Source organism: Pezoporus wallicus, unplaced genomic scaffold (genome assembly GCF_028554395.1).
Source record: "Pezoporus wallicus isolate ANWC-B61680 ecotype Strahan unplaced genomic scaffold, APGP_CSIRO_Pwel_v1 scaffold_6362, whole genome shotgun sequence".
NCBI lineage: Eukaryota > Metazoa > Chordata > Aves > Psittaciformes > Psittacidae > Pezoporus > Pezoporus wallicus.
In genome coordinates this window covers 5,518,887-5,542,509 of record NW_026637663.1, presented here as the reverse complement: position 1 = coordinate 5,542,509, position 23,623 = coordinate 5,518,887, and the positions used below count along the sequence as shown (strand labels likewise).

The following is a 23,623-nucleotide window of genomic DNA, read 5'->3' as shown; positions in this document are numbered from 1 at the left end:
AGCAGGTGGCAGCAAGCTCATGACCAGATGCCATGACCAGCTGGGCCTCTCCCTTTATCCTGGCAGCTGTGAGCATGGGACCACTGGGCACACCAGGTACCAGCCAGATGACTTTTGCACACACACATGCACATATACTCACCCACCTCTTTTCTTATTTCCCCTCCCCTGTTCAGAGGGTCATGGTCCTGTTGTTCCCTTAAACATACTCTCCTCCCTGCTCAGGCCCTGGCAAGGTATAGGCTGGCTCGGGGGATGATATTTTGTTATTGTTCGACTACTTTCACACAGCCATGACTGCAAGTGTTTCTCCCATTCTGAATTTTGGCCTTAACCTAAAGCTTCCTGAGATCTCTGGAATGGCAGTGTCGTCAGGCTGGAAAGGTGTACTTTGTGTCCAAGTGTTTCATTTAAAAGCTAGTGTCCAAGGCAGATGGGAGACTGTTCCTAGGCGTGTGTATGGAGGAAGCAGGGTGGGAGCTATCCTCTCGCATAAAGGAGAGTAAAAGGCTTCTGTCCTGAAGGGCCCCACTGGGGGCTTCACTGCCCTGGCTCTTATCAAGTTTTATTCACACAGCAGCAGGTTTCACAGCCCTTATCACTCATCCTCCCCTCCTGCCCCACCCCACACTGCTGTCTGCTGTCATTGTGCAGCCAAGCAGCAGGCAAGGCACACCCTGCTGTTGCTGGATCCTTTTCCCTCAGTCTCATTCCCCTGCAAACCACGCAGGCCAGAGCTGTGGTACTTGGCTGCAGGGTGATCACACAGCAGAGCCACGTGCCAAGATGCAGGAACGGCCCCAAAAGGCACACAGGGGCCGTGTCTGAACAGAGGCAGGACAGGGAGGACTTGTGTGGAGCTCGCTATGAACACCAGTGCAAACAGCCCTGGCACTCCGTGAGGGGTGTCCTGCACATCAGCCGCGAGCAAGTCAGGTGCTGTTCCCGCTACAAATGGGTGTGGCAGAGAGAAATAGGAGCAGCTGTAAGGTGCACAGTTCAGTGTAATGCATCTGTTGATGCGGAGATGTATCCAGCATAGCTCTGCATTATCTGTTAATCTCTGCTGCTAGAAGGCGTATGGCTGAGGCTCTCATGCTGCCCTGTGCCTCAGCTGCCTCTCCCGCTCATTCCCAGCAGCACTCCACCCACCATCTCTGTCTAGGGAAAGTCTTCCTTTGCTTTTGCAAATTCAAGGGCCTAAGGAAACTGAGAAGCAGTTTAGAAACAAAATCTCGTTAAACTGACCATCGACTGCCAAAGCCACGTAGGAAGAGAGATGCCATCTGGTAGTTAGATGACCAAATGCCAGGCCCACCTACACCATGCCTGTTTATAATCACGGGGTTACCATTCTTCCCCTATGCAGCATGCTTTACTGCACCACCAGTTCACACGACTGAGCTCATGCAAACGGTATTTCCGATGTATGGACATGAGCCGATTCCGCGGGAAGCGATGAAGCGCGGACGCACCGAAAAAGCCGCTCTTGTTCCCGAGCGCCTCCAGCCCAGCGGTGACACCCTACAAGGCCTTCCTGGGGAGGTGGCCCGAAGGGGCCCGGCCAACCGCCAGCCATGCCGGCACCGCCGCTCCGCCCAAGCACCACCCAAGCGCGCAGGCGCGAAGCCCGCGAGTGCGCATCGCTTCCGGTTGGGCCCTCGGCCCGGCACGGGAAAGTGGTTTCCTTCGGTGGAGCCCGGTGTACCCTGCCTCAGGGCCGGGATGGAGAAGCTCAGGCGGGTGCTGACCGGGCAGGACGATGAGGAGCAGGGACTGACGGCGCAGGTACTGACTGGCGAGGATCCGCTCTTCTTCCCCCTTTCCGTACCGGAAGCTTGGAGGCCGCAGAGCTACGGGGAGCTCAGGGGGTTGAGTGGGGCCGTGGCGGCGGTCGTTGAAGTCTCCCTGGCCTGGGCCCTACCCGTGTCCGCGGCCTCCGGCGCCGCCGTGTTCCCCTCACATCCCCTCCCCGGCCAGGCACAGGCACCTCACACAAACACGCACACACACACACACACACACACACACACACACACACACACACACACACACGTTATCCCCGCCATCCCTGGGTGCTGGCCTGCATGCCTGTCGCTGTCAGCGGGAGAGACGGGGAGGCAATGGGAAGATGGGAGTTTGCTGCCTGCGCCGAAGGATGAAATGTGGGCAGCAGGCCCAGAGTTTTGGCAAGTTCTGGGAGAGTGGAAAAGTTATTTGGTGTGTTGGTGGTTTGGGTCCTTTGGTTTTATTTTACACGTCCTGCTTCTGGATAGCAGAGTTTGGTGCATACTCTTCTTCCTACGTGCCCTTGGTACTCTGTGATCAGTTTAACAATAGGTTTTCTTTCTGTATTGCTTCTCAGTTTTCTTAGGTCCTTGAATTTGCAAAAGCAAAGAAAGACTTTCCCTAGCCAGCGTTTTATGCGTATTCTGTTGAAATTCCTTTTTTTTCCTATACTCCTCAAGTACAGTTTAACTTTTCCTTTCCCTCTGCATTGTCTTCCTCATTGTGTTTCTTTGGTTTTTAACTGGGCTTAAATACCATACATCCTGACACTTCTATGTTGAATCAAAACTGAGTGTACTTGCAGGGAACAATTAGTACCATCAGCTCCCTTTTAATTGGTGTGGCTGCAGATCGAACTGCCCCACATCAAGGAACATCTTGGTACTGCGTGTTAGGGGGTACTGGAGCATGGTGGAGGAAGCTGGAACATAGAACAGCCTGTGTCTGAGCCCCAGCGAATAAGCCTCGGTGAGCCAGTACAGCTTCAGTATAGTTGGTGTCTATGGTATATTATTAGTTCTAGTAGCTCGCTACTGACATGCATCACTTAGACTGAGTTGCTGTTGATCTTCAAGGTTTGTGAACTTGAATTCTTTGCCACAGTAAAACAGCTAAATTGTATCATCACTTGACTGATTCTGGAAGCTGTGTGTCTGTGTTTGCACCCTTTCACACCAGAACTATCTGCCAGTGTTTGTGAGGGATGCTTTGCCTTCTGATCTTATATCAAGATTATCAAAGCAATACTTGCATTTCTGTTAGTTAAATTCCAAGACAATTAATTAATCTGCCACCCCCAGTCATATTTCACATGAGACACGTGATACTGACATAGTTCTCCCTCACTTGACACTGTGATGTTCGTTTTAAGGCAGCAATCAATAGATAAATGGCCAAGTATTTAATGCTTTTATAATTGGACATGTGTGTCCTAAAAAGGAGGGAATTAAGCTAAGAATGTGTTATTTGTTAAATGTCAGCAAAAAAGTGTGTGCACCTATGCAGAGGTTAGTTTCTAAGAGGTAAAGCTGTGAAAGAAAATGTAAGGTTATGCATTTTGTATGTAAATTCTTCAACTGTTTTAGATGACCTTTCTGGAACTGGGTCATGTGTTTGGATAAAAATAAGGGCCCCCTCTTTGGAATAGCTGACAGTTGTGTAATAGCCATCATACTGTTCCTGTTCATAGGTATCTCTTCATTCTTCTTGACTTTTGCAGAACCATTACCATGAAGTCTGTAGTAATTCCTGTTAAGTACAGTAGAGGTATATAGTGAGACAACTGTGTGATGATTCAGTGAAATCTTTCTGTACTTTCTAATCTCAGATGCCGAGCTGTTGCTTCTTGCTGCAATTAGATCAGTTATTCTGTTTTGTTGGATTTTGTTTGTTTTTTTTAAGGAATTAAAGGAATTTGTTAATAAAAAATCAGTAATAGATTGTAAATATACCCATGTAATGATGTTGTCAGAGCAGCATTATGTGGTTTAGTTTTATCTACACCGAACAAAAATCAAATCAGTCCGTTTGATGCATTGGCTCCTTTTATGCTGTAGTTCCATGATAGTTGTCAGCTGACAGCTGCTTAAAGCATTTAACAAGATTTTAGCAAGGAGGAATAGACCAGATATTTACATTTCTTACATTTTACTCTGAAGTTTTGATAGAAATCCATGTAAGGAAGCCTGTTAGGAAAAAATGAAAATGTAAATATCTTTTGAAATATTTCATAGGAGCTCAATTCTGCAAATGCACTGAACATTTCTGTCAAATTCAGTTTTCTCCATTAACTGCATATTCTTAAATTTACTATCAAGAAAAGATGCAGTTGTGAACTTCTAGAATCTTCCTCAAAACCTGTAAAAGCAAGTATTTCTATTTTTGTTTTTTGTTTGCCCACATGAAAAACTTTTATAAAATCATTACTAATGGGGGGAGGGGGGAAACTAGGTGGATGTTCAAAGCCACTAGAAATGTTTTTGATCAAAGGCAGCCTTACAGATTAACATTCATATGATTTCTTTTGTGTCCGTAGCAAGCTATTCAGTAAAGACACTGTTGTCACTTGCAGCACATGTATTAGACTATTGCAGGACTGTTCGTTCTATTTCAGAAAGTCTGCCTACCAGATTACAGTTTCCACTTGAGGTTTTCTCTTGATTTCTGGATGTCTTGGTCATTTCTGTGATGTAATATTTCCTTGGGATATCCTGTGATTAGAAAATCTGTGCTTCTTGCCTCAGAGTTTGGCATTAAAAGCTTAGCTGTAGAAAACTAAGGATTTTTTGTTTCTTTTTATTTTTTTATTGTTTGGAAGCAAGCTGAAAAGCAGTATAGGAAGAAGGGTATGTTTTACAAGAACTCCCTTGCTGCCACTGCTGCACGGTTCTCTACACTAATCTTTCCCCAGATACGAAATTTGCATGGAAATTTTTTCAGTCTTCTAAGTAAAAGCTTCTGCTAATGGAAATATCAAATATATTAATGCAAATTCTTTCCCTCTGAAACCTAGGACTTGCTGTATGTCTTATGTCAGACAATAAAAAAATTTCCTAATTGCCCTTATGTTGTTTCCTGCTTTTGTTGCATAAGCTGCTTAGACTTCCGAAGTTTTTCTCAGGATTCTGTTTTATAGTCTCAGTATAAAGTGTAATTAGCTGTTACTTCAGGGTGTCACACAGCCCCTCTTATAGAAATTACTGCTCCTGCAGCATATGCGACAGAATAGGCAGGTGCTGTGTCAGGTTCTCAGCTTTTACAGGTTGTACCCTGACACTTTAGTACAAGCTGAAGTCTGTGGTTTAAGTAGTTGAACTATGTGTCTGTCACTCAGCTTTTGCAACAAGATGCTTCACTACAGGGTGAAACACAGCTCAGAAGAGTAACCAGTTCCACTGCTTCCATGAAACCTAAAAAGTACGAGGTATCGGGGACTAAGAAAATGCATTACCAAATCTCTGGGGTCAGGATTTCAAATATTGCATCAACTGGGTTCAGCTTGATAATATAAAAGTTGATGGCATCAGAGATGGATGGAGAATCAGCCTTCATTTTAATGCCAGTAAGTTTATTTAGTTTTGTTATTGCAAAGAATGCTGTGCTGTGGTGCTCTGGCAGTCCTCGTTCCACAGCTTATCTTCTTGCAGTTCATGCGCACGTATCATTAATCTAAGTTTTTAGGAATTAAATCCATAAAATTTATTAAACTAATTTTAAAATAATGTTTTGAATCTTGTGGCATTTTTTGTTCCAAGCCTTTGTGTGGTTCACTTATTTATACTGTTGGTATTTTTTCCACTTAATAACTGTTAAGGATTTACATGAAGATAAAGCTACTTTCAAATTTATACACAGAATGAAATTTATCCATAGTTATTTCAGGAACACCATCAGATATTAAGGCTAGAAGTAGAACAGCAATAAATGGTAGCAACGTGTCTGATACAGCTGAAGAAATAACTTGCCTTAATCTTCCTGTTTTCAAGGCAGTCTGAAATGTGTGTACTGGGTATACTTAACAGTATTGCTCCTTCCACGCTTCATTTCTGAGCAGGGATGGAAATGAGTGTTACTCTTCTTTTTTCTTTTTTTTTGGTATGTGTGTGGTTAGTTGTATGAAGAGGTGAAACTAAAAGCATGATTCAAATGGGTCCCTCCATTAGTTATGTCCTACCAGCTCTTCCTGTAGTTCTTGTGTATATAGGCATTCAGGAATATGGCTATCAAATATGATTTAAAATCCTAAACTGTCTTTCAGTTACTGTTCTTGTCTGTTTCTTTAATGCATACATAAGGATAAAGAGCTGGACCTAACCAGGTAAGCTGCATTTTCTGACCCACAGGAAGTTCAGTCTTAACAGCTGAACACAGAGAAGGGGAAATAGAATTCAGAATTCAGCTCTGTGTCTGCTCAGACAGCATGCAATTGTAAAATACTATTTTTTATATCCTGATGCTGCTTCTTAAGTATATATTCAAAGTATTCAAATTGATTAAATAATGTTAGTATTTTTTTATCAGTAGAAAGTAGCCAAGCTATTCCTTGTTGACATAAATTCAGATACTGATTTGTCACAGTGCATAGATGTGTGCTTGAATGTGGCCTTTTTTTACTGTACCAGGTATGGATTCTTCCTTTATATAGATGTGACATCATTCTAAGCAGTAACAGATTTCATTCATTCACTTACTACTACTGCCTGAAAGAGAAATTTCTCAAGGGAACATGAGAAACATCAAGCTTGGTTGGGGAAGCCCTAACTTGTATATTTGGTTAACGCTTGTTTGAAAATATCTGTAGACTAGATAACAAGTTTGCTTGTGTCATCTGAACAAATAGAAAGGTTAGCTTTTTAAAGGCATCTTATGTAAGCTGAAGCAGCACTTCATTTAATAGACCAGTTTAGAATAGGAAGTATATTTAATTGTAGTGACCTGGAGTAAGCTGAGTACATTTTCATTGCAGCATGGGTGAAGATGAGCTGAGCATATCAAACATGTCACTTCTGCTGAAAGGGGCTGTTCTGCCAGCTATGTAGCCCTGCATCTCTCCTTACATTAGCCCACTGCTTTTCTGACACCTTGCAGAGCGAGTTTGGCTCATTAGTCTAGCAAAGGACTAAGTCATCAGAACAGAAGGAACACTACTTTCTTTCCGCTTCATGAGTTGTGTCAGCTAGCTCAGCTCATTCAAAAGCGTTACAGGTTCTGGAGTCACACTGGAGAAGCAGGAAGTAAAATAATCCCTTTCAGAAAGTTAACTGTCTGATGATTCAGACTGTGTTAATCTGCTTACACCTTCACTGTGTAAGGAACAGTAATTGAACTGGAAACATAATGCCTGTAGTAGATACATACGTACAATGGATTCTGTCTAGTGACAGAAAAAAGTAGTATTTCTATAGAAACATAGAGTGCTGTACAAATAGATACATTCTTCTGCAAATTGCTAGAAGGTCCTGTTATTCTTCTGCTTTGGTACAGTTGTGATCATTTTCAATTGTAATTGTACGGTGAAAAGGCCTGTTTGAAAGTGGAGCAGTATTGCTTGAGTGCCAGGGTATACCTTCACAGGTTTAGTCTCGGTTGGTTGGTTTGTAAATATGTTTCCAGAATGCTAATATAATTTTTTAAACTGAAATAATTAATATGCAAACATATATAAAGCAACGCAGAATAATTGTTTCTGGCTAAAAAAAATACTTTGTTTGAAATTAAAGACTTCAATAGTAAATTAAAAAATGTTTTTTAGATTGTTCAAAGCTGGGTTTGTAATATCTTTTTTTTTTTTTTTTTTTTCCCCTCTCCTCCTATTAAGGTCCTTGATGCCTCAACACTTAGCACTGGTACTCGAATCAGATGGTTTGCCATATGTTTTGTTGCTGGCGTCGTGTGTTCTTTTCTTGTAAGTAAGAGGGTTTTTTCCTTGCACTTTATTACTGTCCTACAGTGGAAGTTCATTCATATTCATACTTTATATGTGATTCTGTGTTCACCTTATCCTATATCCTAAATTTTGTATCCATAAATTTAAATGGATATTAAGTTTATAATTGGCATGTAATGGCTGTTCTGTAAATTATTATTTTGACTATCTTCCTTCCATTCACAGCAGAGAGCATTCTTATTGTGGTCTGATAAAATTTCTTACTAGAAGGTTTGAACGCTGACAAAATATGCTGTTCTTTTAGTTAAGATTTGTGAGTGGCATACTACGAAAGTTGTCCATTGTGTACCCATCTTATTTTTATTCTCTCCATTAAGAAGGGGAAAGCTTGAAAGGTTTTTAAAGTCTGTAGAAACCACAAGTGTAACCTATCACACTCACAAATGAATAGGTGGTGACTGTGGTAGCATGTTGACACTTGAAAAACCTGCTACACTCCTTTTGATCTTACAGTCAGCAAATCATTTGTTCATTCTTGAACTTGTTGTCTTGGCAGGAGGCTTAAGCCTGCAGTTGAGAGTTGAGATCTATTAATTGATTTGGTCTGTCAGAAGCTGACACAGGTAACTTGCAGTACAAAACAGTGAAACAGTTCCTCATCTGCATGTAAGAGTACCAGAAGCAGGTGAAGTAACACTGGGGAAGTAGGCAGACTGCTGGGTTTGGTTTTCTTTTTTTTTTATTTTTTTTTCTTTCTTTGGAGGGGTGTGGAGGAGGAAGTTGGGTTTTTTGTTTTGTTTTTCAGTACGAAGTAGAAAGTTGGTTCCTCTCAAAACATGACTTTTGATGTAGGCCAGCCAGCAGTCTTTGGCTAATGTGTGTGGCTGACACTTGCAGGTTTTGTGGAGGCACTCAGGCCGATTGTTTTGACTTGTAATGTGTTCTGGTAGTAGGATGGAGTAACTTATCCAGTTTGTATTAGTTTCTGGGTTTGCCATTATTCAAATGATTGCTGCTGCTCTTCCATTTACCATGAAAAAATTTTAAACCAAGGAATCTTAAGTAGTGACAAGAAGCAGCAATTGTGTAGGAGCAATCTCTTGATTGAGGCGCTCAGAGATAGCCACTTACTGGATTCTCCTGCAGCTGGAAGCTTCTGATTCTTCATCAGAATTTTTTGGTTTGTTAGGCTTTTTGAGACCCAGAGGTAACCCAGGACAATTTCTGGTCTTACCTATGAGAGGTCTTATTTAAGTGACAGTCAGCTCAATAAAGAAACCGTAGAGTGGTATTCTTCATATTGATATCTATGCTAAGTACAGTGACACAGGCACTGGCCAGGGGCAAACTCTAGGAAGGGAGCTCAAGACTGGGTTAAAAGATCCCTTTTTTAAGGTAACTTAAGCATTATTTGGTTGACTCCTTCCCCACTCAGTTTTTTTTTCTCAAGTTGTATTTAACCAGTATAATCACAAATTTTAGTACATGCTGTGTCTATGCTTTAGCACCAATTTTTGGATAGTTAACATCACTCTTTTTGCTGCTATTCTTTTAATGTTTAATCTTTGTGCCTATTATACATGACATCATGTGAAACTATGAAGCCACAGATAAAAGGCTTTAGGATCTTGGTTTCCTCCACTTTCCTTGAGTCATTCAGAGCTTGATAGGAGTCAAAACTCTGAATAGTGTGCTTGTGGACCTTGTGTTTTGGGGAGTTCAGAGGCAGCTCCCTAGCTAAGCTTTGTCATGTGAAACTGAGAGCTGGAAACTCCACCTTCCTCTGGTTCAGATTATGGATCTTTTGGTGTATTTATTATGTTCTGGGCTGACCAAAATTGCAGGTGGTTTTTTTTTCTTTAGTCTTTGCAAAGTGCCCATAGGCTTTCCTTGTAGAATATAATTGAACCCTTTTTTTGCAGTTTTTCATGGTTGCTTGTACCTGTGGTGTCTGTGTGAGCAGACACCACAGATTCCCACTGAAATTGCAATTGGGTACAATATAGTTTTCCCTGATCATCATAGGGACTGCAGTTAGCAGAAGGCTTCGGATTTTTTTGTGCTTTGTAGAAATAAGATGTCTGCAGGTAAGAGTTCTAAAAGCCTCTGTGAATCTAGACTGTGAGTTCAGGTTGTTGATTGGAGGAGAAACATGGTGGATATAGTGTGGTTTTATGATATTTTGTCCTTTGTGTGCAGAGGTGTATGATGTATAGTTGGGCATTGTAACAAAAATGAATGTGCCATAAATATAAACAGTACAAATAAATGTTAAAAACAATATAAATAAACATTGCCTAGTTGTAAAAAACATTGTGAAATCTAGTAAACCAACACGTTGTTTTGCCACTAGGTGTCAACAGAAGTATGCTAAATATTGACTGCTACCAGTCTGAGAACAGCATAGTCCACTGGTATGTGTCAGAATGACACTCTTCATAGTCTGAAAATACATTTATAGACTATAAAATCTAAATAAATTGATTTAACTGTTTACAAACATACAAATATCTTTTCTAGGGAACAGCATTGCTATGGCTCCCACAGGGGATCAAACTTTTTGCTGTGTTTTACACCCTGGGAAACATTGCTGCATTAGCCAGGTATGATTTCTTAATTATTGTTATTAGGAAAGTACCCTCCTTTTCATCTATGCTTCCATTTGCTTTCGCTCTAAAATGGTGTCTGTTGGCTATGAACAAGATTGTTTTCATATTGAAATGTTAATAACAAAATCTTGTTTATCTTACTGTTTTAAGATAATCATTATTAGTGACTATCAGGTATGCTGATATGCTGGCTGAATGTTTGTGCATTTGACAGGGAAGTCCTTCTGCCAGGTACAGAGGTACCTCAGTTTCAGGGGCAAACTTGTAGTCTGCCCATTGCCTGGATGCTTTGTTAGTGGAAGGACCTTTTTACTTTTAACAGAGAGATCATCCTGGTTTAGGAAAACTCATTGAAGATGGAAAGGTTCTGGTAATCCGCATTTTGACTGTAAGGCCTGGCACAACCCAAAAATCATTTGCAGTGTGTTTTTAAACTCTGTGGTTGGATCTGTGCAGTGTATCCCACAGCACTTAGTCTTAAAAAGTTTCAAAAGGGACCTCCTAGGATCTAAAACTCTTCTTTCGCTGTTTGAAAAACATGTAAGGAACAACTTAATGCCAATAAAGCATTTTCAGTTTATTTGAACTTCTCTTACTATTACAGCATAGTTGAAGCATGGTCATGGGACTCAAAACGGATGGAGTCTGGTTCTTGACTTTAATGGACTGTTATTTCAGTAAAGTCAGTTTCTTGAGTCAAAGCATTGTTAATCTCTTAAAAATCAGGCAATGTGACATTAATATTTGAGAAATGTGATGGTGTACTGCTTTTCCTCAACAACTGTTTTGGGAGACAAAAATGTTTCTACTGGTATTGAGTCTCATTTGTATAAATATTCCATCTCATACTAAAACAAGACACTAGCTAACTAATTTTTTATCCTATTTCTTCAGGTTTGTTTGTGCTTTTTTGGTCTTAATTTTGTGGCCAGCTGTCCTGGGTTCAGCAGTAGCAGTCATTTTTCTCCTTCTTGGTAGCTGGTGCAGTGCAGTGTTTTGACTTTCAGCTCAGGAACAGAGCTGATAACAAGGATGGTTTGGTTTGGTCAAGGTCTTTGTGAGCCTCATGCTCTGCCAGGGAGGAGGGGAAGCCGGGAGGAAGCGGGGACAAGACACCTGACCCAAGCTAGCCAAATAGGTATTCCATACCACAGAACGTCATGCCCAGGATGTAATTGGGAGTTACCCAGAAGGGCTGGGAGCCTGCAGGGCTGGAGGAGGTATCGGTCAGAGCTTGGTCGGGCTGGGGGGGGCGAGTTATCGGTCAGCTGGTGGTGAGATGTATTCTCTTCCCTTGTTATTTCCTTTATCATTGTTATTATTGGTGGTAGCAGTAGTGATTTGTGTTATACCTTAGTTACTAAACTGTTCTTATCTCAACCCGCGGGAGTTGCATTCTTTTCGATTCTCCTCTCTGTCCCTCCAGGAGTAGGGGAAGGGAAAGAAGGGGGGAGTAAGTGAACGAGTTGCCTGACTGGGTTTAAACCACGACACCAGCGGACAAGATTAAAAAATACTGAGTAAAATTTCGTTTGGATTGCAGTGAATTTAGGGCTTTTTTTCAATTGAGAGAACTTTTTCCAATTAAAAGAACTTCTGAAGTCTATCTACACAACTTCAAGAAGGGAAAAAGGGTGAAGAGAAGGTGATATATGCATGAAGCTGCTGTTCAGGAGCATCTGGGTGTAGAAGATGATGGGTTTCAGCTTGGGGAATTTTTTGATTTTCTACAAAGAGTGTTTTGTATTTTTCTACAAACAGTGACTTCAGCGACAGGGAAGGAAGAGGCTCATCTCAATATTTGAAGCCAAATAATTCCTATTATGGTTGTGAATTATTAGTTCACATTGCATTTCTTTGCATGAACAGGTACAGCATACTGTTGCTGATGGTTTTTATTCTCCCTTCAAATTAAGTGCAGAGTAGAAGAGAGCAGGTGGACTTAATACAAACTACTGAACATTTCTTTTCTTGTTTTGTGTTTGTTGAATTTGGGCAGAGTTAGAACTTCTTGTGATCTTGATTGTAGCTACTTGCACACTGCCTGTTTATTGTTGAACAGAAATCTACAGAAATTCAGTCTTTGTATTCATTGCTTGCTTTTGACAAGTCAGTTCTTAAAGCAGCCTCAATTCTCTAGCCTTCACTTGACAATCATCTGCTATAAGTGGTAATGATTTGGAAAGAATTTCATTACCAAGGGTGACTCTATCCATAAGCTGTTTCCAGGACTAAATTCATGCAATATTTCACCTTTCATTCTAGTGGATCTTGTTCTAAATATTGAAATGCCTTTTTAAAACCTTTGTAGTTATCTGACTGTTGGAAAACTCATCAGTTCTTGTCTCTTTATTTGGAAATATTTACCATTTGTTTTGTTTTTCCCCTCCTATTAGTACATGTTTCCTGATGGGGCCACTGAAGCAATTGAAAGCGATGTTTGAGCCCAAGAGATTAGTAGCTACAGTTGTGATGCTGGTAAATATACTATCTTTACTTCCTTTGCTAAAAAGTTTTCCTTTGGCCTCAAAGCTGAATCTGAGTTTTTACTAAAGGGAGGTGATTTCTCAGTTCACCTTTTCTTTATGCTGAGTAATAATAGTCGAGCTGATCAGTTCTGTGTATCATACAGATTATCTGACTCCTTTCTGTAAGCTTGTGGTTTTGTTGCTTATGATGTGTTTTTTTAATTATTTGGAACAAAATGTTCTTTACTAAATATTCCTTACTAATGCTAATATTAGGTTGATTATTTGTAATTTATTTTCTGAAACAATATCTTTGACAACAAGGTTAGAGAGGGACTTTTCCACTACCATGACAAGTCAGTGGTCCCTAACTCTAGCTTGAGAGTTGTTTGTTTGCTGCAGCTCTGTTTCTGTAGCTTAGTGGTTCAGCACAAAGAGAAAATTAATTTTTCTCCCTGAAGTCCAGGAAGCCACATGTTCACCTTCATGGTTTTCTATTGTGAGGTCCTTGGCTTCTTTACTATGCCCATCCTTCCTTCTTCCATAAGGATGGAAAAAACAACTCCATCCACAATCGCAGAATCCCTATTCCAGAGCTCTAGGTAGTTAAAAAAAACAAGTTCCTGCCCTTGCTGCTTCTCTGTTTTGTACTTAGTTTCTCTTGTTCCTCCTGATTTGTTTCAGCTTTTATTTTTGAAATGTAGTTGGCTGTCGTATTCTCCCTATCCTGTAACTTTCTTTTCTAGTTGATTATAGCTGATGTGGATAAGAAACCCTTCATGAATTCTTTCTGGATGGCTGTTGTATGGGCTGTATCTTCTTTCTCACACACCCCTGTGTGAAAAAAACAGAATTGTAATCTCATTTGAGCACCTTACAGTTTTTGGAGAAGTGATTTGATCCCTGCTTTGGCTCTGAGCTTTGTTAAAGAAGTGACTTTTTGCCATCTCTTCCAAATCATACAAAGTTAAAAGTCCTAGGGAAGTTATGTTTCATAGGTCTATGGTAAAAATGTCTGAGAACACCTCCAATTATCTAGAGTCTGTGCTGAGCATGAATTCTGCAACACTTTACATCTGAGGGGTTTTTCTGGTCAAGCTGATGGCCTAAGCCAGACAGCAAAACAGCCAGCGCAAAAATCATTTGCTCTGATGGTCCTGTCATCTGCTGTGCTCAGACATAGTAAAGAAAGCAACAAAGACAAATAAGTAACCTGCTTTGAAGGCTGTAGGAACAAGTTGCATCAAGTAAATGGAGAGACAACAGAGTAGTAAAAACATCACAGACCTACCTTCCTGTGCAGGGAAGCTACCAGCAGGGTTAGGAAAAGACAGAATTAAATGTCTCTTCTAATAGGGAACAAGAACATTGGATGCAAGTTAAGCCATTAGGATAGAAAATTTCAGTAATACAGAGAAGAACTGGAAAACTAGTTTAGGAAACTTTTGATCCCCATCGTAACACAAAGTTAGAATTGCAGGCAACTCAGGAGTCACAAATCTGTTTGGAAAATTTCAAGAGAGATTGCTATTTTTATTTCTTACAATAAAAGACCAGCAGATTTTTTCAGTGAAAATTAATTGAGAGTTTCATTCTGTTTTCTACTATGTGTGATGACAAATGGAGGGAATTGGGTGAGATTTAGCAGAAAAGTTAAAAGTGATGGTTAAGCTCACACAAATAGTGTGATTAATTTGGCATAGTAAACCATATCATTGTAATGTTTCATCAGAGGCATATAAGAAGATTGAATATAGCTTCATATGAGCTTTTTCCCTGTGTTTGAGGCAGCTGCTCCCTGGTGGGCTCTTCATTACTGTCAGAAGATGAAGAACCACTGGCAGAAGAAGCAGAGCCTGTGTTTGCCAAATACTGTAATTGTGAATGGCTGTTTTTAATAACAGGTTGTTCATAGTGATGCACATATGTTTCTTGTCACATTTTGATGTTATGAGTACTAGATCCAAAATGATACTGTGTGCTGAAATAATAGAATAGCTGTTCCCAGACTACTTGGTTGCTTTCAGTAAAGCTTTATAAGCTAAGCCCACCTCTTAATAGAGCTAACATATAAGTCTACACAGACCTGGTTGTAGTTCTCCTGGTTGTTGAAGTCAATTCCTGCCTCCTCTTTATTCTAAGACTTGCCCTATTCCCTTCTAGCCAGGGAGCACAGCATGCTGTGCTTTGGAAAACACCACTTTACATGGAGTTCAGCATACAATCACTGTGTGACAGCCTTTGGCTTTGCTTGTTTCATGAGTCAACTTTGAAAATGCTGATTACCCACTGAAAACATGCACATAGGTACTGTATTTGAGTATTCATTCTGTTCTCTCTTTTCATCTCTCAGCTTTGCCTAATACTGACCCTGTGTGCTGTATTCTGGGTAAGTTAGAATACTTCGTTCCTCCAAAGAGCAATCTAGCTTGCTTAGTTTATTGATTGTGTTATGGCTTTAACATATAGTTCAGTTGTAGAGGAAAGATGAGCTTGTATATGTGTGTTACTTCTATTTTCAGCTGTAGTTGAGTTTAAGTGGATCGATAAGCCTGCTGACCGCAAAGCAGATGCACCCTTCCACCCACATGTGGTGAAGCTGAGAATACAAAATCTAGAGCATCAGGCTCAGTCTGCAGACCTCTGGAATAAGAACTAGGAAAAGCAAGTTAAAATATACTTTCGTCTTAGTGCGTAGTGATGTACTTAAAGAATATCAGAGAGTATTTAGTGGTCTTTAGGAACCATGGATACAGAATATTAAACTGATAAAGGAAGAGAGACAGAAGAAATACCTTCAGGCATCTTGATGGAAAAACGGGCTGGAGTTACATGCCACAGAAATAAATATGTAGCTGAAGTGAACTTCAGTACTTGCAGAAGAACAGTATCATGAATGAACATGCTGTTAAGTGTTTTCCAAGCTACAGAAGATTCTCATATTATGATGCTAATGGAGTAATGGTTAAAATGAATAGAAGGTTGTTAGAGTGGAAAGGACTAGCAAATTAAGGTTGACAAGGAAATGTAGGCATTGTCAGTTAATTACATTTTTGACTGAACAGACTGTTCCAGTTGTTCACAGTATAGACTGATACAAAATGAACTAACCTGCAATATCTGCATTATTTTTACTTAGGGCAAAAAAGGTTTGGCAATGTTATTCTGCATATTGCAGTTCTTGGCAATGACCTGGTAAGATTTTTAACATTAATTTTAATTTCTTTTCCCTGCCCCTACACCCGCATGGTTATAAACCTATATATATCCATTTCGCATAACATAAGTGTGCCCAAATGCTAGCCTCAATCTGTTTTTCTAAGCTAGGTTGTATAACTTCAGCAAAATCAATATGCAATCATCTTGCAAAAATGGTATTTTTAAATATATTCTGCAATGTGTGAGCTTATTTGAAGAATCATAAAAGGAATATATATGCAAAAAATTCTCGTGCCTTTTCTCTGTTGGGAAAGTAACTGTATATTAACATGCCCTGCTTCTGGTGATCTGCCTCTTCTTAAAGTTCTAACTAATTCTTCATTTTTGGAAGTAGAACAAACTAAATAACATTTTTATATGGTGTGTCCTGCCCCAAGAATATGAAGTGGCACTGAGTAGAGATTGGGTGGACATGGCAGGGTAAATCAGCGCAGTACTACGATCACCACCCAGATGTGCTCAGGGAGTAGGCTTGGGAATGTGTGAGCACAGTTAGGTTAATGCTTGGAAGCTTGGCAGAAGTTTTTGTAGTTAACTGCTTTCTCCATGGAGATACAAGTGAACGTATTTGGTTTCCTCATCCCAGGTGAATTATGTGGTACTAACTCTTATGCATTCCAAGATGACCACAGTTCTTGTTTGAACTTGCCCTGAATACACAGTGTCTGTACTGAATGTGGATCTGAGAACAAATAACTGCTTGTTCAGGATAGGGACTGTTGGGCATCATGCTGGGCCCAGGTCAGTGCTTGATACTGGATAGAGGGAAGACTGCTAACTCAGACTACATTTTACATGTTTACAGCTTTGCATTTGTGAGGTGTCCTAGAGCTTAATCAGGCTGGGCATGACGACAAAATATTAGCTTGGAGGCTTGTAAGAAGCAGGTTTTAGAGGATACTTCCATTATCCTCTATTTGAGTGTCACAATTACAGTATATATCTGTAGCTGTAATTATTCATATTACAGCATATATCTGTATTTAGAGTTATGTAAATAACACGATAAGATTTATATTTGCATAGTAATTTATATTGTCTTTTAATCTTGAAAAAGTTGTCTCTATCATCCTGAAGAATATTGTTTCCCCAGAATTTCCAGTCCTTTTGAATCTGGTCATAGTAAATCTGCTTTTTGAAGTTTAAGTACAGTAGAAATTATAACTATATTTAAAAATAAAAAAAAGGAAAAAGTAAACCAGAAAATCCTCTGCAGTACATTTAGTTCTTGTCCAAATGTGTCATCTTCTCTCAGGTAAGCATTAAATTGGGTATATAGCCTTGTTTAAGGTTTTGTTACAACAGGTTGCTTTTATTGGTAGGGCGGGTTGGAACTAGATGATCTTAAAGGTTCCTTCCAGCCCAAGCCATTCTGTGATTCTGTTAATGCTGGACTAAAGTGAAATAACTGTGTTATAGGAGAGGCATGAATACTCTGTCAAATACACTTTCTTCTTTTTTTTTTTTTTTTTTTTTTTTTGTAGGTATAGTCTGTCGTATATTCCTTTTGCAAGGTGAGTGTGCATGATAAAGCTTGGGGGGAAGTCCTTAAATTCAGCATGTGAAAAAACATAACCTCCTCCCTTTTTAGGAAATGACAAGGCTGAACTCAAAGTAATGCTTGATATAAGCTTTAAATACAAGCAAAGGGCATAGTAGTTCTCTTTGTTAAATTTCATTCTAGCTTTCATCACTGAAAATAAATTGAGGCACTTTTTTTCCACATTCTCCAGTGATTTAAAAATATATTGATGCAATAGTGACTTTTCCAGTACTAAAATTAAAAGACAGCATATGGATCTGAGGTCTTAGTTAAAGTATACAAGCAAGCATAGTTTCAGATGTTAAGCCTGCTTCTGAATTCCTCCATCATTCTTAGGAGAGGCAAAGGCAACTCTGTTAATTTTCATTTTGGGATGCTTCTCTGTCTCTTTTAACTCTTGTGTGTACAAAAAGGGAATGAAAGCCCAACGCACAGTGAAACCACATGCAAGTAAACAAATGTAAGAACCTATTTTTAATATGATGTTTCATGTGAAATGCAGCTTGGTCTCTTGGCAGTGTATTTGTAAAAAAAAATTAAGTGCCTCCATGTCTGGTACTACTATTTGGTGAGGTTTTCTGTAGTAGAAGTGGGGGGTAGGAAAGAACAAAGTATCGTCTATCCCTTTCATCTTCCTGTAGTGTTTTTGTAACTTTGCTGAAAAATCTGTACTACATATTGTTTTTTAAGCTTCACTTGATCTAGGGAGGATTAAGCCATATATATATATATATATATATATACACACACTGTTTTAAAGACAGTAGTGGATAGTTACAATGGGTTGAATATGCTAACTGAACTCAGGCTTCAAATTGATATCTTGCTATTTCTGACATTTCAAGCTACCCCAGTCAAAAGTGATATTCTGAATTCTCATAATTCCTTTGGCCATATGACAGTCCCACTGGTCTTCTCTTCCCTATCAACAGTGCTTTAAGTTCTGGTCAGAAAAACATTAGGTTATACATATCACTTAATAGCTTTAATTTTATTTGTCTATTAGATTTTATGATCAAAAAAAACTGCATTTTACCCAGGCTGCTTTTAGTAGTACAGTGATTTCTTTGGGGATTAATTACTTGCTTATGTGGAATGCTATCATAAATTTCTTGTATAGGCTGCCTTTCTTACGGAAATGGTGATCTAAACCATGTTAAGTGCCAGAGAACAGTGTTATGTGGTTTGTTTCCAACAAAGTTATTATTATTTGATTTAACTCTGTTAATGGTTTACCCTTTACAGTTTACTTGTTCATGGGTTGTTTCTTGCTGGCATGGCAAAAAAATCCCTAAATAAACAACAACAAAAACCATACATACTGTGACTTAAGAAGTCATGATAGTATTTGTCTTCATTTTTCAAATTTACTAACAAGAGAATACAAATTCCACTCCTTAAGCCGATACATTTTTGAGAAAATGAAAAATAAAGGAGTCTGGAGTGAGTGATCTCAGTAGTCACAAAACTATTTATTGTTGGTTAAAGAAGTGGACCCCTTCAGATCTTTCAAGCCTTAAGGCTGAGTCAGCTCTCTGCCCTGCAGTGTTGGTACATGTACTTTAAACCCTCCAGTCTGTGTTTTGATTCTTCCTGCAAGATGATGGTCTAACTTCCATGTGGCCTGTACTCAAAAGTGCACCTGTGCTTTGCTGCTTGTCTGGATTTGGCACACTCCTCAGCCATGCATTTGCTGGTCAGCCTTTGTAAAATCAGGCTTTGACCTCTGTGAATCCCTCAGGTGTACTGCAGAACAATTTTGAATACTGTCTGCATTTTAGCACGTCTGATTGCAAACAGTGTGGAAGGCTTAGACAATATAGGCAGACCTGAGCGTCAGAGTGGGCTGTAGCTGGTGCTGTAGATGCACTCAACATAATGATGGTTGTAAAGATCCTGCATTTGATAAACTATTAATTTTTGTTTCTATAGTATTTTTAACTTTAGGCATGCAGTGGTTGATATGTATATGAAAAGAAGAAATAACTGACTTTTTTTTTTTTCTTTTTAAAGGGATGCTGTGATTAAATGCTTCTCATCCTGCCTAGCGTAAATTAAAAACAGAAACCACTGTCCACTTTAAAAGGCAACTTTTATTCCTCTGTGAACTTTGCTCTGAAAACTCTACTTTTCTATTCATGAAATGCCCAGTAAGAATTTAGTATGTTCCTTGCCTTCTGCATTTGGGGGATTAAATATTTTTTACTGGAAACAGTTTAAAAATAAACTGGGCAAACTGTTTGTGTTTACCCTGAAGCTTTTAGGGTCTTTTTTTTTTTTTTAACAGAATGGCACATTTTAAATACTTTGTGCAGCATGGTCTTAAAGCTACCCTGCATCCAGTAACAGTTTATTCCCCAGTGGAGGCAAGCTGCTAAGATCTGGGCAGTATGTGTAAAGATTTCATTTGCAGTTCTGTCTAAAATTTGCAATGTACCATTTATGTTTGTATACTGTTAATTGTTTGTTTTTCCAAAGATGGAGTTTTATAAATGTTGTAAAGACTTTGTAAGTTATAATTAACTGCTCCTTTGAAATGTCTGTACATGTGCCTTATGGAAAAAGCTTAATGAGAGTATGTGATAGGTCTGTTTAAAGCTTGTTGGATTTTATTAAAAGCTGTCTTTTATGATGGGTTTTTACTTTCATACCTAAATACTTTTTGCTAAAAGAACTTATCACTAATGTATAAATGAAATTTGTGAAATAAATCAGTTTTGAAGGTGCTTAAAATGTTTTTTATTTAGGAATCCACTATAAAGGGCTGAAAATTAAATGTGAAAATATAAAAAGTAGGATATGTATATGACTGCATCCAAAGTTAGTTATTAGATTTGTGGAAGCAATCCTTCCTGCTGGTGACAGGGGACTCGGGCATTCTGGGCACTGCAGCAGGCTCTTGGGCCTGTTAGTGTACTGTGCAGTGAGGTGGTGGACAGCCTCTCCAACTCTGCCTGTCACAGCCCTTCGGTGGACCCTTGGGTGAGTTCTTGGTTCCTTTTTGTTTCCAGTATGCATTGGAGATGAGCCAGTATGCGTGTAGGTGGTGATAGATGTCATACTGTCATTGCCATGGAGCACAGCTGACACTGGGGAGATCAGCTGGTGCTTCAGGACCAGGCACTTGTGGGCTCCAGCATCGGTGTTGTCTGTCATCCACCAGTTGTTTACACAATCACCTTTACTGTTGTGTTTAATTAGAATGGTATTAGTTATTCAGATAAGCATGTGTAATGGTAAATAAAAAAGTTAACACTCATCAGTTAACCTTAAGATTACGTGAATGGGTTCAAGAACTGAGGTCCAAAAGTTCCATGAGCTCACATACTTTTACATGCACATAGGTCTGTTACATCATGTGCTTTCTTGTTTTTTCTTGCCTGAACATTTAAGGATTGTTTCTTCATCTGCAGCTAGAGCATACGCTCTGTTGTTTTGTTGGTATCAGTTGGTCATTCTCACCCTGTCTTTGTTTGCTTTGTGTGAATATTCCAAAACTTCACAGTTGGTGCATCTGCACTGTGTGATACCCTTTTCTGGCAGTGTGAAACCAGATGGGGGGAGATCTACCCTTACAGATTGCATACATCCTACCCAAGTAAAATCTGTAGAAATAATATGCTGTAATCTTTTAGACTAAATTTTGGAGTGGTAGTAATCTTGAATTTGTACGAAATGTGTTTACTTACCTACTACTGTCCCATGTACCCTTTCCAGACCTTTGTTAGTGTTTAGGGTAGCTTAAAAGGCAGGAAATTATTGTCTTCCTCCTTAAAAACAAAAATTCCCAACACAACAAATAAGCACAACGCAAGTGCTGAGCATTGTGCTTTTTTTCTCGATCACAGAAGGCACTGAGGCTAAGAAGAAGTATCTTTAGATGAGGCTCTTCGTTACACAGTTATGCTCTTATTCCCCAAATGTTTACGCGTTTTGGGAGTTCCGTGTGGTGCAAGACTGCTATAGGTACTCGGGTAGCGGACAGCGCTCCTGTCCGCTCTGCCTACCCTTGCTCACGGCCGTGCAAGAAGTCGAGGAGCTCACAATACCATTCATGTGTTGAAGATGGCGTGAAGGTGCTGCTTTACCGTGACATTAAAAGCCCGCCCTTTCACACTTGGACGCTTGAGGACTCTGGGAGGGATTTAGAGCCCCCTGGTCCTTCCCGTCCCTTCGGGTCTGCTGTGGGCTGGGTGGGAGACGTGCGGGGAGAGGCGGCAGCACAGCACCGGCGGCCGGGCCACGGGACTGGGCTATCGCCGGGAGGGCGCCGTCCCGCCCACCCACCCCACGCCGAGGAAGGGTGTTCCCGGGGCGGGCGAAGGGTGGGAAGGGGGCGGGTTATCACGGGGAGAAAGGCTGCGGCCGTCAGCGCAGACAGATCCCGCGCTGTTGCCGCCGCCGTCTGGGGCTCGTCGCCCACCCCTGGCCATGGGGCTGCAGCCCCGGCGCGCTGCGGGGCCCTGCCCGCCGGCGGGGAGATGCGCCGCCTGGGCCCGCGGCGAGGAGCCGGAGGGAGCGCCCGGCCGCACCGCGTCCCTGCCGCCCATCCTGCCGGCGCCCACCGCTTCCCCCGTCGCTGCCCGGGCGCAGCCCAAGAAGCTGACAGCGGCGACGGCGGCCCCTAAGAAGGCAGCGCCCCGGCCCGCGGAGGAGAAGGCAGCGAGGAAGGCGCGGGGGGCGCCCCCGGAGCGGGCGGGCCCCCTCTCCAGCTCCTGGCCCTGCTCTTCCCTTCAGCGACAGCAGCCGCGGAGGCCGCCGGCCGAACGCGGAGTGCGTCCCCCGCCTGCCACACCGCAGCCGCGGGGCCGCCCGGGTGCGCCGGGGCCGGGCAGCCGCTCCTGCGAGATCCTCGGCGGGGCGCCGGGAGAGACGGCGCCGCGGTTCTCGCTGAGCCTCCCGCCGGAGGCCGTCCGGGTGCTGCAGCGCCGCAGCCTGGAGCGGCAGCGGGGGCAGTCCGGGTCCGGCCCCGGCGGCAGAGCTACCCCTACCCCTGCGCGGCGCGGAGCCCGCGCGGGCAGCGGGGACTTGCGCGCCCTGTTGAAGATATCGCTGCTCAACGAGAAGCACCGCTACGACGACGAGGAGTACGAGGAGGAGGAGGCGGCTGGGGCCGCGGTGGACGAGGGGCTGGTGCGGAAATGCACCGAGTGGCTGCGCGGCGTGGAGAGCGCGGCCGGGCGAGACCGCCCAGACAGGTTGGAAACGCTGCCGCACCTGAGCACCCTCTGAGTCCCTCCGGGGGACCGGGAGAGCTGCCCGGCGGACGGCGGGGCCAGGGGCGGAGGCGGGGTCGCCACCCGGTGTCCGTAGCTGTTGTCTCCTTTGTGATGTCGGCTGCGCCGGCGGCGACCCCGCGAGTGGCAGCGGGGCAACGGCCCGAAGCTGGTCCCCGGGGCGGCGCCGCCGCTCGGCTGAGGGACAAAGGAGAGGCGCCGGCCTCCGCCCGGCAGAGCCCGGGGGCCGGGGAGGAAGTGGCTGTGGGCGTCGTCGTGTCCGTTCCCCCCAGTCCCCCTTCTGCCTTTCCCCCTGTGTTTTTTAAGACTTCTGACTACTTTGTAAGACGTGCGTAATGATTTTGTATATTTGTACATAAAAGTTCATTTTTATTTATTTGAATAAATGACTCAATTCCTGTGTTGCAGTAGCCTTGGTAGCCTCGCTTTGGGCTATTCCTAGTAGGGGGCTGCCGGAGCGGGCGCATTCGCTATAGAGGTGTCCCCACGACCCAGGTGACAGACTGGTAACGGTGCGTTAGCGGGTGCAGGTGCCTGTTCGGGATGGGTATCCGTACAGGCACCGCCGACTCGGCGCCAACCAACTCGCTACGCCGGGCATTCAGCGGGACGAGCCCGGCGCGGCGGCAGTCGGGGTGAACAACAGCGGAGTTACCTGGGCCCTGCCGAAGCGGGGGCGGCGGTGGCCAGGACCGGTCCTTTGGAGGCGCCCCTGACAAAAGGCAGCTGGTCAGAGCCTGCTCCTGTGAGCGAGAGGTGAGAGGTTGGGTCTGTGCAGGCTGCCGGGCATCAGCCCCCTCCCAGGCAGTGATTCAGGCGCATCCGACCTTTCGAGCTGCTGTCGATGTAAAAAGAAGAAAGAAGGAGGGAGA

General features: G+C 42.2%; 2 protein-coding genes across 3 annotated transcripts; both read left to right on the top strand.

Annotated features, from left to right (window-relative positions):
• Positions 1 to 1,666: 1,666 nt before the first annotated feature.
• Positions 1,667 to 20,240, top strand: SFT2D1 (SFT2 domain containing 1). 2 transcript variants are annotated; one of them, XM_057406932.1, is made up of 8 exons: positions 1,667 to 1,788; positions 7,607 to 7,693; positions 10,196 to 10,278; positions 12,681 to 12,762; positions 15,106 to 15,141; positions 15,892 to 15,947; positions 17,456 to 17,485; positions 19,528 to 20,240. In XM_057406932.1, the coding sequence occupies exons 1-8, from the start codon at positions 1,726 to 1,728 to the stop codon at positions 19,565 to 19,567; spliced, it is 477 nt and encodes a 158-aa protein (XP_057262915.1). In that variant the 5' UTR covers positions 1,667 to 1,725; the 3' UTR covers positions 19,568 to 20,240. The 2 variants fall into 2 exon arrangements, with proteins under 2 accessions (XP_057262915.1, XP_057262914.1); XM_057406931.1 differs by having other exon boundaries at positions 1,670 to 1,788; positions 15,106 to 15,145.
• Positions 20,241 to 21,875: 1,635 nt separating this feature from the next.
• Positions 21,876 to 22,784, top strand: PRR18 (proline rich 18). Its single transcript, XM_057407083.1, has one exon. It carries the CDS (start codon positions 21,946 to 21,948, stop codon positions 22,744 to 22,746), a length of 801 nt encoding a protein of 266 aa, XP_057263066.1. The 5' UTR covers positions 21,876 to 21,945; the 3' UTR covers positions 22,747 to 22,784.
• The last annotated feature ends 839 nt before the right edge of the window (positions 22,785 to 23,623 follow it).

Excerpts from the sequence above, each read along its gene's own strand:
- SFT2D1 (XM_057406932.1), top strand. The coding sequence starts at position 1,726 with ATGGAGAAGCTCAGGCGGGTGCTGACCGGGCAGGACGATGAGGAGCAG. Across the intron at positions 10,279-12,680 it reads AACATTGCTGCATTAGCCAG|TACATGTTTCCTGATGGGGC; the intron begins GTATGATTTCTT and ends CCCTCCTATTAG. Across the intron at positions 15,948-17,455 it reads CAGTTCTTGGCAATGACCTG|GTATAGTCTGTCGTATATTC; the intron begins GTAAGATTTTTA and ends TTTTTTTTGTAG.
- PRR18 (XM_057407083.1), top strand. The coding sequence starts at position 21,946 with ATGGGGCTGCAGCCCCGGCGCGCTGCGGGGCCCTGCCCGCCGGCGGGG.